This window comes from Lepidochelys kempii, chromosome 5 (assembly GCF_965140285.1).
Source record: "Lepidochelys kempii isolate rLepKem1 chromosome 5, rLepKem1.hap1, whole genome shotgun sequence".
Lineage (NCBI taxonomy): Eukaryota > Metazoa > Chordata > Testudines > Cheloniidae > Lepidochelys > Lepidochelys kempii.
In genome coordinates this window covers 89,150,177-89,165,657 of record NC_136384.1, presented here as the reverse complement: position 1 = coordinate 89,165,657, position 15,481 = coordinate 89,150,177, and the positions used below count along the sequence as shown (strand labels likewise).

The following is a 15,481-nucleotide window of genomic DNA, read 5'->3' as shown; positions in this document are numbered from 1 at the left end:
GATTGGATCCTGAAATAAGTGGGGAGCCAGTAAAAATTGTTTGAGGATATACTTGTAATCAAGCTGCTTTCTCCATTGAAGAAGGTATGCAGCATTCTTCTGTAAATGTTGGAGTCTGGATAGCTGCTACTGGGAGAGGCCCAAGAGGCGTATAACTAGTAATATTAAAACAGAGATGCTGTTGTAGATGTTCAAAATATGTTAACTATGAATTTCTTTTTTTAACAGAAACAGACTGGTTCACTGTCCAAACTAAATAGCAGATTATCTACATCATAGTTAAAACAAAACAAAAACACCCTCCTGATCTGAAATTGGAAACTTGGTCTGAATTATTTAAAGGTCTTTCCCAATAATTTGAAAATGAGCCTAAGTGGATTGACATTTTTAAAATATATTTGATAAGTTTATAGTGAATTTTTAAATACACCCTACCCGTGGGATTCTTTGCACTTATATACAAAATGTGCAGTGTATGTAACTTTTAGGAATATTTTAATACAGATTTTTTTCACTAAATCTCTTTGTATTAGTTTTGTACTTCTAAAAATTGATTGTTTTATGGGTGTGAGAGGGGAGAGGAAAAAGCGGAGCAGCTGAATATTTGGATAAACTATTTAGATTGGAAAAGCTCTATATTTTTTTAGAGAGTTAAAGTGAAGTGTCAGAGAGTATCACTTACGTAGTCTAGCTTGATAGTGATAATAAATCTTCAGATTTTTAAAAGCCTTGAAAATGGATTTAGAAACGATTAATAAGCAAAACAGTCTTATTTCATGTAAAATTAGAGCAGGGGCCTCTTAGGGCTTGTTGAATCCTGTGTTTTAACCTTCCATTTAGAATGGTGCCAATATCTTTGGACAGAAATCTGAAAATATGAAATTTTGCAACCAAATATTCTACCAAAGCTGGAAATAATCTTGTGGAAAACAGTAGCTGGTTGCAAACAGACTTGTGTGAGATGCTGCTGCTAAATGCTGGAAACTCTCAAGCTTTTATTGAAAAGAGGCCCAACTGTGGGGATGGGGAAGGGAAAACGGGAGTGTTGGCTGCATTTAGTACTCAACTAGGAGAAAAGATGACCTCTTTACAAACCTGCTGCATTTTATAGAAAGTGTCTAGTTTAAAAGAACCAACAGCAATATGTCTGAGACTCAGGGCCTAGTCTGGTACAATCATATTCTTGAAGATTGTTTTCAGTTTTAAATGGCTGTAGATTTCAACTTTCTAAAGGTATACCAAAGTGACTGACTTACCAATGAGTTAGGTATAGGTAATGCAGTGGCCACATGCTCATTCATGACTCCCTCACAATCTAGGACATAAGAACCTATTCTGTGTGATGATTTTTGTTGTTGAGATGAATTTGGCTGAGAAGCCAGGGTTAAGTGCTATTTTTCTTTTAAAATTGCCCACAGGACCCCTAACTTCAACATGAATAGCCATCAAAGATTGGGCAAAGGGAGCTTAGTTTTATTATGTATTCTGAAGGATGGCATTCTTGATAGTTCTACACTTTGCAAGAACCACACTCTGGCCTGCCGACGTGGGGAGTCAAGGGAGCAATTGCCCAGGGGCCAGGGTGGTTTAAAAGGCCCTGGAGGCCCCAGGCACCACCGCTGGCAGTGCAGCAGGGCTACGGCAGGCTTCCTGCCCACCCTCGCTCCGCACCACTCCTGAAAGCAGCCGGCGGCAAGTACCTGCAGCCCCTTGGGAGGATAATCTCCGCGCACTGCCCCCGGCCCGAGCACCAACTCTGCAGCTCCCATTGAGCTCCTTGCAGTGCCAAAGGAGACAAGTATTCACATCCCAAAAATACTCTGATTGGCACCCTTTTGGGCAGTCTCAGTGGATTGGCTGAAGACTGAATGGTGGGTATGGGCACTGTACTATTTGTCATTCGTAAGATGGTCCCTCCAGTTTAGGGTTGATACACATTGTTTGAGCAGCGTGTGAAAAGCAAGCAGTGTTGCTGTCTGTGGAAAATATTACGTGTTCAACCAGGCTAAGTATAAACCTTAGAAAGTACATGTAAACTCTCTCTACTTTGTGTGTGTGTGCTACCACTCAAACCATTTTCACTGTTCCCACCACTCAAGCCTGAGCTGTCTATTGTCTAACAGTAGAGGGATGGAAGGAAGAAAATTATCCCTGTGAATCTTTCATAGGTATCAGCAAGACAGATTACTAGATAAGCTTAGAAAAATCCTTGTTGCTACTTTGCACTATAGTACATCAGGAGAACTGTTTTATCAGTAACAGTTTCCTACTTCAGAATTCCTACTGTTATTTTAGAAATAAAAAAAGCATATAAGAACAATAAGTCACGGCAGATATAACTTGCTAGATAGAATGCTCCCAGCTTTTTGTTGTGCCTCACAAATTATGTAAGGCATGTCAATACCTGCTCGCCTGAAGTTTTCTGTTGAATTCATAACATGTTTTAACTTTACTGCAGGATATTTTAGCTTAAAATATTTCATATGTAGCTTTCGTTCCAAAATAGCTTGTTGTCTTGAAAAGTTATATTTTTTTTATTTTAATGATTCTGTTGCACACAACTTGGTCATCAGCAGCCACTTAGATTGCAGAGGAGATTGAATCCCATGACTTTTCCTTATGATTTCTGTAAATACAAGATTTTAAAGTTTCTGTATTCTTCCACTGTCTAAGGTGGTAAAACTGTGTGAGTGAAAGTATGGACAAGTGTTGGTGAGAATATGAAGTTCCTTACAAAAAAAAAATTACTTCTTGTTTACAAGACATTAATAACCAAGTTGTTACTGAAGCCAGGAAAGCTCAGAGTTCAGCAGTCCATAAATATTAGATTAATTCTTTGCAATGTGTCAATTATTACCATGATTTAGGTTTCCATGGCCTTTGGTACTTATGGGTTCATTTAAATCAAGTTGTTTAAAGTATTGTATCCAAAACAAACATAGGCTGGCCTTAGAGGCTAATCAGCAACACGTTAGTGCCCTTTGGAAAGCACGCCCATGTAGAGCACATTACCCCACCATGATGTAGACAAGCCCTGTGTCACTTTGGCAACTTTGAATATTTTGCTCTTGGTCTTTTCCTTGCAGTTGAAGTCAGAACTAGTACTGTTACCAATAAGGGTATGACTTTCAGTTCTCATCTAGGTTTGTGTTAAATAAGTTAATTAAACTGAATGAATTGATTGTATCTTTATTTTATACTCTGTGCCTTTTAAAAAAAATTAAGACAAGATAATCATGTTTTTCTCTATTGATGGTGATAGGAAACAGTTTGAAGAAATGGTATCCCACTTTAACATGGCTTCAGTTGAAGAACTTGCAGAATATATTGCAAAAGCCACATCAGGAGTACGACAGAAAATGTTGAGAGATTTTTATGCTGGAAAGTGTCCAGAGTTAGAGGACCTATTTCCAGTCAAAGTTCCAGTACGCGTTTCAGATGGGTGTGAGGAAGAAGAGGTGTATATAAGTCATTGTAGAAAGAGAAGGGCCATTGTAAAATGTGGACAATCAAGGTCTGGTCCTTCAGCTGAAGATCCTCCCTGTGTGACTGCAGGAATATGTAGCCAAAAAAGACACAAAGGAGAAGCAAAACAGTTTCACAATGATTTCTGCATTCAAGATGCTGTGTGTCTTAATTCAAAAGATAAACAATTGTCCACTGTCAATACCCAAAATAGCATCAGTGGGAGAAACAGTCAACCATTCAAAGATTTTATGGCAACTGACTCAGTAAGCAGTAAATCAGAAATAATAGATGTGCTCTCTGTAAATATCACTAAAGGACAGCAGGACTCCGAGGGGATGGAATCTCGAAGAAAAAGATCCCTGTCTCAGTCAGAAAACAGAGAAAGAGAAACTCAGACTTACAAGAAAAACTCTTTTGTAGACTTACTAGGAGACACCTCTGTTCTCAATGACCTCTTCAAAAGTAATGGAAACAGGCCTACGGAGCTGCCAAGAACATCTCTTTCAGGGCCTGCAGAAAAAGCAAAAGAACGACCAAAAGACTTCTGGGATGTGCTGAATGAGCAGAATGATGAGAGTCTCAGAAAGCTCACAGACATGGCCGTCATAGAGGAGTTGTGTGAAAGAGCACCTCCTATTGCTTTGACAAAAAAGAAGGAAGTTCATGAAAGTTCTCTTTGGAAACAAAATGATAATTTTTTATGGAAAAAAATATAATCTAAGTGATTCAGATGAGTCTACATCTGGCACACACACCTTTTGATGTCTAAATATGAAAGACTGATCTTAAAGTTCAGGTAATAAATTCATCAGTCACACAAATACAGCTTAAAAAAACGTACTGGTGTTAGTAGTATACATTATGGGACAGCATTCCATTATATCTTACTGTGACCATTGGCCTTGGGGCATACTGTAAGATATTCTACCCTATGTTTCTCTGCAGTAAGCAAGGCGGAAATACTGGTGATGTAAATGTAGGATCTTAGTGTCATTTAAACCCTGGCCTTGTTTGTAATCATAAGGGGGCCCATATTTGTTTTGACTTCAGTGGACTCATACTAGGGATTCTGCTGTGATCATGGAGGCATAAAACACAACAAGATAGGTGTTACTTCAGTAGTACAACACCGCAGGGCATGAGTTATGGTTTACTAATCCATGCGGTCTTCACAGCTATTGCAATCCATGAGTATAGGTACATATTAGCTCTATCACATCCTACTGTGATTTAACGCACGCTAATTTTAAATTACACTCTTTTTAATCGCTTGAGTTGTTTTCTTTTGGATGCTGATGTGGCTAAAGTTAAATGGAGCTCTGGGTATTTTTTCCTCTTGTTGAAATATGGGTGGCTCAGGCTGTGACTCTGCCAGCAGCCCCTCTGATGCTGCTTGGGTGGATCCCAGCAATCTCAAATAAGACTGCTGTTAAACAAGGTTGTGTTTAAATCAGAGAATATGTATCTTTCTAATCAGAGCTTTGCATATAAGTTTTAAATTATAACTAGAGAATTTTTGAGGACTGAATAACTCAGATAATGGAATTTGGAGCCTTTCACTCCTGCATGTCATTTATTGAAACTAGTCATTGGCCTGTGCATAATAAGTTGGAGGCCTCGCTTATAATTCCTCGTATTTCTCTGGTGGGCAAGTACCCATATTACAAAAACCTTCATCGCCACCATGGTCTCCAGGTAGTTAAGATATTCAGTTAATACCACAGGCAGGGATGCTTTCTCTTCACTCGGGTTTTTTTCAGCCCATTTCATAATGAAGTTCAAGATAAATCCAGTTATCTTCAAAATCTCAGGTTTAGTGTTTTCTCTTAGTTTATTTTAACATTTGAGTATCTAATAGGAAAATAAATTGATGGGAAAATAACTTAGATCAAATATGGGTATTTTATGGGGGGGGGGGGCGGGAAAGATAGTTCTTTCCACCCAAAAAATAATTCTGTTTACATTTTTGTAAGAAATGTGCTCTGAAAAGAATAAATGTTTTATATACAATACTGAGTTGTACACATTTATGTATAACATGAACAAGATATTTAGAAAAGGGGACATGCAATTATATGTGCAGATGACTTGTTAGATGTGTACTTTGTTACTTGCATGTGCAGTTACTGTCATTGCACTCATAGAATCATAGAATATCAGGGTTGGAAGGGACCCCAGAAGGTCATCTAGTCCAACCCCTTGCTCGAAGCAGGACCAATTCCCAGTTAAATCATCCCAGCCAGGGCTTTGTCAAGCCTGACCTTAAAAACCTCTAAGGAAGGAGATTCTACCACCTCCCTAGGTAACGCATTCCAGTGTTTCACCACCCTCTTAGTGAAAAAGTTTTTCCTAATATCCAATCTAAACCTCCCCCACTGCAACTTGAGACCATTACTCCTCGTTCTGTCATCTGCTACCATTGAGAACAGTCTAGAGCCATCCTCTTTGGAACCCCCTTTCAGGTAGTTGAAAGCAGCTATCAAATCCCCCCTCATTCTTCTCTTCTGCAGGCTAAACAATCCCAGCTCCCTCAGCCTCTCCTCATAAGTCATATGTTCCAGACCCCTAATCATTTTTGTTGCCCTTCGCTGGACTCTCTCCAATTTATCCACATCCTTCTTGAAGTGTGGGGCCCAAAACTGGACACAGTACTCCAGATGAGGCCTCACCAATGTCGAATAGAGGGGAACGATCACGTCCCTCGATCTGCTCGCTATGCCCCTACTTATACATCCCAAAATGCCATTGGCCTTCTTGGCAACAAGGGCACACTGCTGACTCATATCCAGCTTCTCGTCCACTGTCACCCCTAGGTCCTTTTCCGCAGAACTGCTGCCTAGCCATTCGGTCCCTAGTCTGTAGCTGTGCATTGGGTTCTTCCGTCCTAAGTGCAGGACCCTGCACTTATCCTTATTGAACCTCATCAGATTTCTTTTGGCCCAATCCTCCAATTTGTCTAGGTCCTTCTGTATCCTATCCCTCCCCTCCAGCGTATCTACCACTCCTCCCAGTTTAGTATCATCCGCAAATTTGCTGAGAGTGCAATCCACACCATCCTCCAGATCATTTATGAAGAAAACCGGCCCCAGGACCGACCCTTGGGGCACTCCACTTGATACCGGCTGCCAACTAGACATGGAGCCATTGATCTCTACCCGTTGAGCCCATAATCACTGTATTTGTGTATGCATATTGCAGCATGTGCAATTGCCTGTACCTATTTATAAAAATGTGGCCCTAAAAACTGGTATTAATATTCACGCTTAAAACACAGCTGTGGTTACTTTTACTGTAGAACAATTACATTTCTGTTGAAGTAATTCGGCTGTTGAAATGAAGTCACTGCCTATAGTACAGTAGCTTGATCCAAAATGGCTGTTAACAAAGCAGTTTAATTGCACTCAAGCATAAACAGGTGAGCTGAAGAATTACATAGTCCAGAGGCTCCTGGAAAGAATTATGATATTGTAGTAGAGACACAGGAGTGGGATTCAGATGTGATTTCTGTTTTCATTTCTGCCACACATTCTGTAACAACTTGGGCAAGTCACTGAATCTCTGCACTTCAGTTTTCCCATCTCTAAAACAGAGATCTACTTGTGTAATAAATTGTATTACATGGGCATGCAGGTTTTTGTTTCCTGACTCAACCACCTCACGCAGGTAAGAATTACAAAAGCTTACTATCTCTGTCACATGGATCGGTAATATGGATTGGAGTTGCTGTTGTTATACCTTCCCTTATTTTGAAAATCAAATGCTAACAAAACATAATACCACCTAGAGAAAAACTATCAACTAATACAACCAATTATAAGAAAAACAAAACAATGTCTTCTATTGAGATTAAGGTAGATGACAAAAATTGGAATTATTTTGCCTTTTAGCGATATCTATTAGGGCTGCCAAGCAATTAAAAAAATGAATCGCATTTAATTGCAATGTTAATAATAGAATAACATTTATTTAAATATTTTGACGTTTTCTAGATTTTCAAATATATTGCTTTCAATTACAACCCAATACAAAATGTACAGTGCTCACTTTATTTTTTATTACAAATATTTGCACTGTAAAAAACAAAAGAATTATTTTTCAATTCACCAAATACAAGTACTGTAGTAAAATCTCCTTACATGAAAGTTGAACTTACAAATTTAGAATTATGTACAAAAAAAAACCTTCATTCAAAAATAAAACAATGTAAAACTTTAGCGCCTACTAGTCCAATCAGTCCTACTTGTTCAGCCAGTCACTCAGACAAACAAGTTTATTTACATTTGCAGAAAATAATTCTGCCTGCTTCTTGTTTACAATGTCACCTCAAAGTGAGAACAGGTGTTTGCATGGCATTGTTGTACCTGGGGTCGCAAGATGTTTACATGCCAGGTACACTAAAGATTCATATGTCCCTTCATACTTCAACCACAATTCCAAGGGACACGCGTCCATGCTGATGACAGGTTCTGCTTGATAACCATCCAAAGCAGTGTAGACCGACAAATGTTCATTTTCATCATCATAAGTCAGATGCCACCAGCAGAAAGTTGATTTACTTTTTGATGGTTTGGGTTCTGTAGTTTCCGCATCAGAGTGTTGCTCTTGGAAGACTTCTGAAAGCATGCTCCACACCTCACCCCTCTCAGATCTTGGAAGGCACTTCAGATTCTTAAATCTTGAGTGCTGTAGCTATTCTAGAAATTTCACATTAGTATATTCTTTGCATTTTGTCAAATTTGCAGTGAAAGTGTTCTTAAAATGAACATGTGCTGGGTCATCATCCGAGACTGCTATAACATGAAATATATGGCCAGAATGTGGGTAAAACAGAGCAGGAGACATACAAGTCTCTCCCAAGGAGTTCAGTCACAAATTTAGTTAACGCATTATTCTTCTAACAAGCGTCATCAGCATAGAAGCATGTCCTCTGGAACGATGGCCAAAGCATGAAGAGGCGTATGAATCTTTAGCGCATCTGGCACATAAATATCTTGCAATGTCAGCTACAACAGTTCCATGTGAATGCCTGTTCTCACTTTCAGGTGACATTGTAATGAAGAAATGGGCAGCATTATCTCCCGTAAATGTAAACAAACTTATTTCTCTTAGCAATTGGCTGAACAAGAAGTAGACTGAGTGGACTTGTAGGCGCTGAAGTTTTACATTGTTTTGTTTTTGAGTGCAGCTACGTAGCAAAAAACCTTCATTTGTAAGCTGCACTTTCATGATAAAGAGATTGTACTACAGTACTTGTATGAGGTGAAATTGAAAAATACTATTTCTTTTGTTTACCATTTTTACAGTGCAAGTATTTATAATAAAAAATAATATAAAGTGTACACTGCTCACTTAAAAATGTAGAAAACATCCAAAATATTTAATAAATTTCAGTTGGTATTCTATTGTTTAACAGTGCAATTAATCTAATTTTGATTATTTTTTTGAGTTAACTGCGATTAATCAACAGCCCAAGTATCTATTGATAGCCATTATTTCTGAACCACTGTGGCTTTCTGATTGTACAGCCGCTACTTCTTCTGGAAACAGCTACTTATACAGTGGTGTTGTCATAGTTGTCATTATTGTTCACAAACCAGACTTGTGTTTCTTCTGTGCACAAGCACTGTCAACAGAATTCTGGATGTTCTCAAGAAACTGAGCCAGTGTTCTCCTTTGTGATCTACTTATGAAAAGTGCTATGTAAGAGCTAGATGGTGGTATTATTTTGTTTGGCTCTCTCTGTTCCGTGTGTTGGATTGATCCCCAGATATGGATAGATAGAGCAATTTTCTGCAATATCTTTGGGAGATCTTCCTATATTAAGTGTATATATCATTGTGGGCCAGGGATGATGTGTAATTCCATGCAGGAGGGTGACAATAGCTCCTCCAGGAACTAAGAACAGTGTGGGGTGATTGGGAAAATTCACTCAGGCTGTAACACATCCAAAGAAGGGCTGCCACCTGGAGAGGCTCTCATGTGCTGGTTCAAACTGGATTCTCTAGAGACAGCAGACAAAGGACTTTTGGATAAATCACCTGTGTTTAAGGACTCAGGGCCTTCTGTCTGATCCAGTAAGTGGACAGGACCCTCTATCCAAGGGAGTCCCCAATCTTTCCTGGGAAGGGTTGGAAGCACTTTGTCCCACTGAATCGCCGTAAGACTGATGAGTGACCTCTGGTAATCTTTTAGCATGTGTATAGGAAACTTTATTTTTATATGTTTTCTCTGTAATACTTTTATCTTCAGAATAAATGTTCTTGCTTATAAAGAGCTGTGAGGTAGCTCATAACTGCTGGCAATTACGTTGTTCATAGCCTTTACAGAGAAAGCAAAGCACACACACTGGCCTGTTTAGGCAGCGTGGTTTGATGGGGATAACAAAGTGTAGGCAGGAAACTGTACAGCCTGGAAAATCCCCAGACGGGAGGGGGAGAGACAGATCTCCACCCAAAAGAGGTGATGGCTTAGGAGCCAGGAACCAAGAGTGTCTGTCCTTGAGGGACTACAGAGAGGGAATACAAGTGCAATTGCCCTGAACTGTGACAGTTATGACACCTGACCTTGGTGAGAATGGTATAGCTGTTACTGTGGCATATTGCCAGCCTTTTTCTGTTTGGAATTCTGTTTTGGTTTGGGATATTGCTGTTCTTGTTTCCAGGCACTTAGCTGTGTTGTAACTACTTAAGGGTTCTGTTTTACTTCAGAAGTTTGTTAAATGTTAGCAGTAAGGGTTTTTGTCCTTCACCTCAGGAACTTCTCAACTGGTGAAGGACAAAAAAAGTCCCATAACGCATTGTGAGGTGTTATTATATGGTACTAATGTTAAGTATGGCATAAACCAGCAAGATCAAGCTGTGGCAGTGGAAAATCTGTTTGGTGGGAAAGTACAGTGCACAAGCCACCTACAACTCCAGCTCAGCTGGATGGGCTGTCGCCAGCTGGCACTGCCCAGAAAGTGGGTTGAGTCAAGACAGTGGTGAAACAAACTTATTCAATACATACCACATTCAGTCTCCATCAGCGGGGTTTCTGTGTAGCTCTGGATAAAGTGGAATAGCTGGGGGAAGCGTAATGTGGTACTGCCACCTGCTGCCTAAGAATAAATCCTCTCTATCTGGGGCAACTGCCCGCATTGGGGCGGCGTATGCAGCTTGCCTCTTGCAACCTGAGCCTGTCTAGATTCTTGTTTATGGCAGTATGCGCCCGTATGCCTTTCTGACATGCCGTAGACCAAATATGCACAGTTCAGATCCATCTTAGAGGGCTGTGTATTTAAATAGATCTAGTCAGAACAAAGCCCTATACATTTCCTGACAACTTTTTATAAAATCATTACATCCAGTTTCTGTGACTTGAGTGACGACTACTTTACATGCAAAATAGCTTCAAATCTCTAACACCCAAATTACCTTTTTAATAATTTGTGCTCAAATGATTCAGAGCAGATGACTGCAGGGGATTATGATTAAATGTCAGACTGTGATGCTTCACAGTCTAAAGACAAATGTATATGACCATCTTTCATGTATATATTATACCACACTAGGGACATAGTGGTACCCCAAATATTGTTTTTATTTAAAGTAAACACTCAAAATGTAAGCTTTAAATATCTTCTGAATGCTAGTAACATAGTTATTGAAATAAACAAATCACATCTAAAGTACTGACGTGCTTGTAGACGAACTTTTTGATCAGCCAGTAGTGTTAATATAAGAACATTTAGAAATGTTACTAATGTACATGTATTCAGGTGTACGCTTAAAATCTTGAGAAACAGAAAATGAAAAATTATTCTTTCATTTATATTCCTGTTATTTCCCAAAGAAGATATGTGAATCTTTGCACTAATGGTTCCATTACCCAGAAGGCACATTCATTAGGTTCTAGGTAAAATATAAAGGTATCTATCATGCCTACTGCACACTGGCCTGCATTAAGGGGGGCAGTGTACAGCAGGACCAGCCCTGAAGGAACTCTGGCAAGCATTTTGCCTTAATAGCTACTAGTATACGGATGTAGAATGCCTTCTGGAGCACTCTAATGCACATGAGGCGGCCATATTCCTAGTGTAAGCCCTATTGCTTGTTTGTCCCACTATGTGGGCCAGTGAGGAGGGAGTTTGGGGCCATGTGAACTGCCGGGAGTGCATTGAGACAAGTCCCTGCAGTCCCCAACCTGCATTCTGACACTGTGCTGGGATGGAGGGTACTTGTGTGCTCCCCCTGACCTTTATGCCAGTAAGGATGGCTGTATGCTCATGAGAATCTGCCCCACAGGTGTTTCAGCCAAAAGAAGTAGCAAGTACAGGATCTGAATGTAAGTGACCCACAACAGGTAGTTATGGCTTTCTACATTAATGCTATACTAAGGCTGCAAATAAAGCTCTCAAAATCAAGGAATGCATAATTAAGATAGTGTTTAACCATAACCCTGCACCTTTGTACATGTGTCATGCACATGGACTATGGTTTAGATCACTTATATTGTTAAATGCCATGAGAGGTCATATAAACTGTAATTTCTTATTTAGTCATATCTGAAATACATATTGTAAGTACCCTGCCATACTATTCTGTATTAGAGCCTCTGCATCTAAACTAATATAACCTAATAGGACTACATAAATTGGAGATGGAAAACATGGTATAAAATTTCTTGCTGGGTTTTTTGCATGTAAAACAAATATGCATGTATGCCTATGTCTGTATGCATTCCATGTCTTTGTGTGTAATAAATGTAAATAAATAAATACTGGATCTGACCATTGGTCCATGTCTCGTCCCCTACTAGTGTTGCATACACTATGTATGGGGTGAGGGAATTCTTTCTTACCCACAAGTAATAATCTTACACTCTGAAACATATTGACTGAAATTAAATCTAGTGAAAAATTATTTCTCTAGAAGTTTTTTTCTTCTAGGAGTAGAAAAATTGCTGAATGATAAGCAATCCTAATGCCTTCTATGCTGAAGCGTGTGTCATGCAGCTCAGTGCAATGGGGTCGTGTAATGTAGGACTTCAGCATAATGTGTAGCTACAAGAGGCCCAGGTATAGGGCTGCCAAGGGAACCTTAACCGTGAATTTTCTGATGCTTATAGGTTTTGAAATCTCAAAATTAACACTGTTTTATTAATACCAGGATTTTGCTTTGAATATAGTGTATAAATTGTTTTATGTGAAGGGTAAATGTTATGAAATTTTAAAACCTTGGACACTGACGCTACACAGCAGCAGTCTGTGAACTGTGGTGGTTTTTGTGGTCTGGATGAGTGCCCACTGGAAAATAAGCTTAAATTTGATCTGGAGCAGATTCCACTTTAGGTCATGGGAAGCTGTTATAGTCTTCACTTTGTCTCTGTGTTAGCCATTATGCACTTATTGTAACTGGATGCCATCTGAAAACTAAAATGGGAAATCTGACTTAAGTACCTGGAGCAAGGAAGCTGCTGTACTTAACAAATATGATGAAATAGTAACATGTTTAGGCTTTACAAGAAATTGGCATAAGCGTCTGATGTATTTCCATCACCTTTCTGAAACTGCATTCTGTTACCATTTTTATTATATCCCCTGGTGTTTTAGATGTGATCTTGAAGGCTTTGAATCGCTTAGAATTATGATAACCAATTGGGACACTTGAAGAAGGAGGTTTCCCTTACACAGGACAACAAAAGTAGCCTCAACAGAGGAATAGAAGAAAACTTGAATATCCTGTGATTTTGACTTAGGCAGGCTTTATGGGAAGCAATATTAATCTGTGAGATGGACCCAGACCCAGGCCCCACATTTCTCCTCTCATAGTCATAAATTCCAATGCCAGAAGGTTTCAGAGTAGCAGCCGTGTTGGTTCTTTTGGCTACAGCATCACACTGGGCGTTTGTGGTCAGCTGATTATCCACTATGATCCCCGAATCTATTTCAGTCACTGCTTCCTTGAGTAGAGTCTGCATCCTGTAAGTGTGGTCTACATTCTTTGCTTCAAGATAAATACATTTACTTTTCGCCATACTAAAACACATATTGTTTGTTTGCACCTAGCTTACCAAGTGATCCAGATCACTCTGAATCAGTGACCTGTCATAGAATCATTGAAGATTAGGGTGGGAAGAGACCTCAGGAAGTGATCTAATCCAACCCCCTGCTCTAAGCAGGACCAGCCCCAACTAAATCATCCCAGCCAGGGCTTTGTCAAGGCGGGCCTTAAAAACCTCTAAGGATGGAGATTTCACCACTTCCCTAGGTAACCCATTCCAGTGCTTCACCACCCACCTAGTGAAATAGTTTTTCCTAATATCCAACCTAGACCTTCCCCACTGAGACCATTTCTCCTTGTTTTGTCATCTGCCACAACTGAGAACAGCCTAGGTCCGTTGTCTTTGGAACCCCCCTTCAGGTAGTTGAAGGCTGCTATCAAATCCCCCCTCACTCTTCTCTTCTGCAATCTAAATAAGCCCAGTTCCCTCAACCTCTCCTCATAAGTCATGTGCCCCAGCCCCCTAATCATTTTTGTTGTCCTCCGCTGGACTCTCTCCAGTTTGTCCACATCTTTTCTGTAGTGGGGAGCCCAAAACTCGGATGCAATACTGTCCTCTTCATTATTTACCACTCCCCCAGTTTGTGGCTCATCAGTGATGATTTTTTTCTTCCACCCCACATCCATAGTGCGTGGGTCCTTTATTGATTGTTATAGTTTCCCTAATGGCAAGCAAGCTGCTGACAAACCTTAAAAATTATGTGGTCCTTACTCAAAAAAGTGTTTGACTTTAACAACCTTGTTACTTATAGCCCTTTCTGGAGGTAGGGAGTTCGATAAAATGGTAGCAAGCCAACTGGAGTACCATTTGACATTCTTCATTGCTCAGACATAAATCAGTTGGACATCAGACCAGGATGTGGTGTGGAGATGGTGTTGGTCTCATTGGTTTCTGATAGCATCAAAACAATTGAGATCAGATGTCCAGATAAACACCATTAGATTTAACAGAGACCGAAACCATTAAACATAAGGTACTTGCTGGTAGGAGCGGATAGATTTGGTTCATGGTAGCTCACCTTATTCCTTTTAGATTATTCTTATCACTCCATGTGGGTGTAAGGGAGTATCTGCATGCAGACAATTACACAATCAGGGCCCAAATAGGGAGAGTTCATTGGCACAAACCAGCTCTTGTTTTAATGAGCAGAGCTATCTGAAGCAATCAAGGAATGAGGATGCAGACCCATTTGTTTCTGTAAGTAGACATATGTATAAATAAATCCAAACTTTCATAGATTGTATAAAAATAATTTATTCATTGATTCACCAACTCTCATTTATATGTAGAAGTGCATTAGTTGTCTGTTAACCTACTCCACAAGAAAATGTCTTAAACTAAGATTATCTCTGTATGTATTTTCCTCTTAGATTATGACATATTATACCTACGGGCATTATATAAAGCTGTAAATAATACTAGTTCCAGTGCACTGAGGATATGTATATGCCCTTTTTTGTCATGAATAAGATTTGCATATATTTAAGCTGGAATCTAAACTGGCTGGAAAGGAAGCGCTTGACCTTCACCGAAACTATTACTTTTAGGTACCCTTTGTCTTCTTGGAAATCTGTGATTATCATTTGGGTAGGTTTGGAAGTAAAGAGCAATTTGGGGATTTAATGTTTAGTGTTACAGGATTATGGCAGAGTGGAATGTGGGCAGCTTCCACTGGTACGTTCCTGCATGATTGCAATTGAGGTATTGGTTATGTGGAATCTGTAATAGCCTCACAGTAAAAGGAATGGTTTCATAATGGTTATCACCTCATTCCCTTAATAGAAATCAACTGCGAGGAGGAGGGCTCTTTTCATCATTGCTTTCAGGTTAAAAAGTTTTCAGTTACTTATTTCTCAACTAATTCTCTTTGCTCACCAGGGGTGTGCAGGTTCTCTCCCCTTCCCCTTTCAAAAAATACCAATAATCCTCATTGATTTATAGTTACTTGTATCCTGATTGGGAAGAATAGGAC

At 39.5% G+C, this 15,481-nt stretch overlaps 1 protein-coding gene across 1 annotated transcript in view; it reads left to right on the top strand.

Moving 5' to 3' along the window:
* LOC140911600 (DNA excision repair protein ERCC-6-like 2) overlaps positions 1-5,860 on the top strand; it is a 35,483-nt gene extending 29,623 nt beyond the window's left edge. The window contains 2 exon segments of the mRNA XM_073344955.2: positions 3,263-4,172; positions 4,174-5,860. Of these exon segments, the coding sequence (XP_073201056.1) occupies positions 3,263-4,172; positions 4,174-4,230 (967 nt within the window). The 3' untranslated portion in view covers positions 4,231-5,860.
* Positions 5,861-15,481: the final 9,621 nt, after the last annotated feature.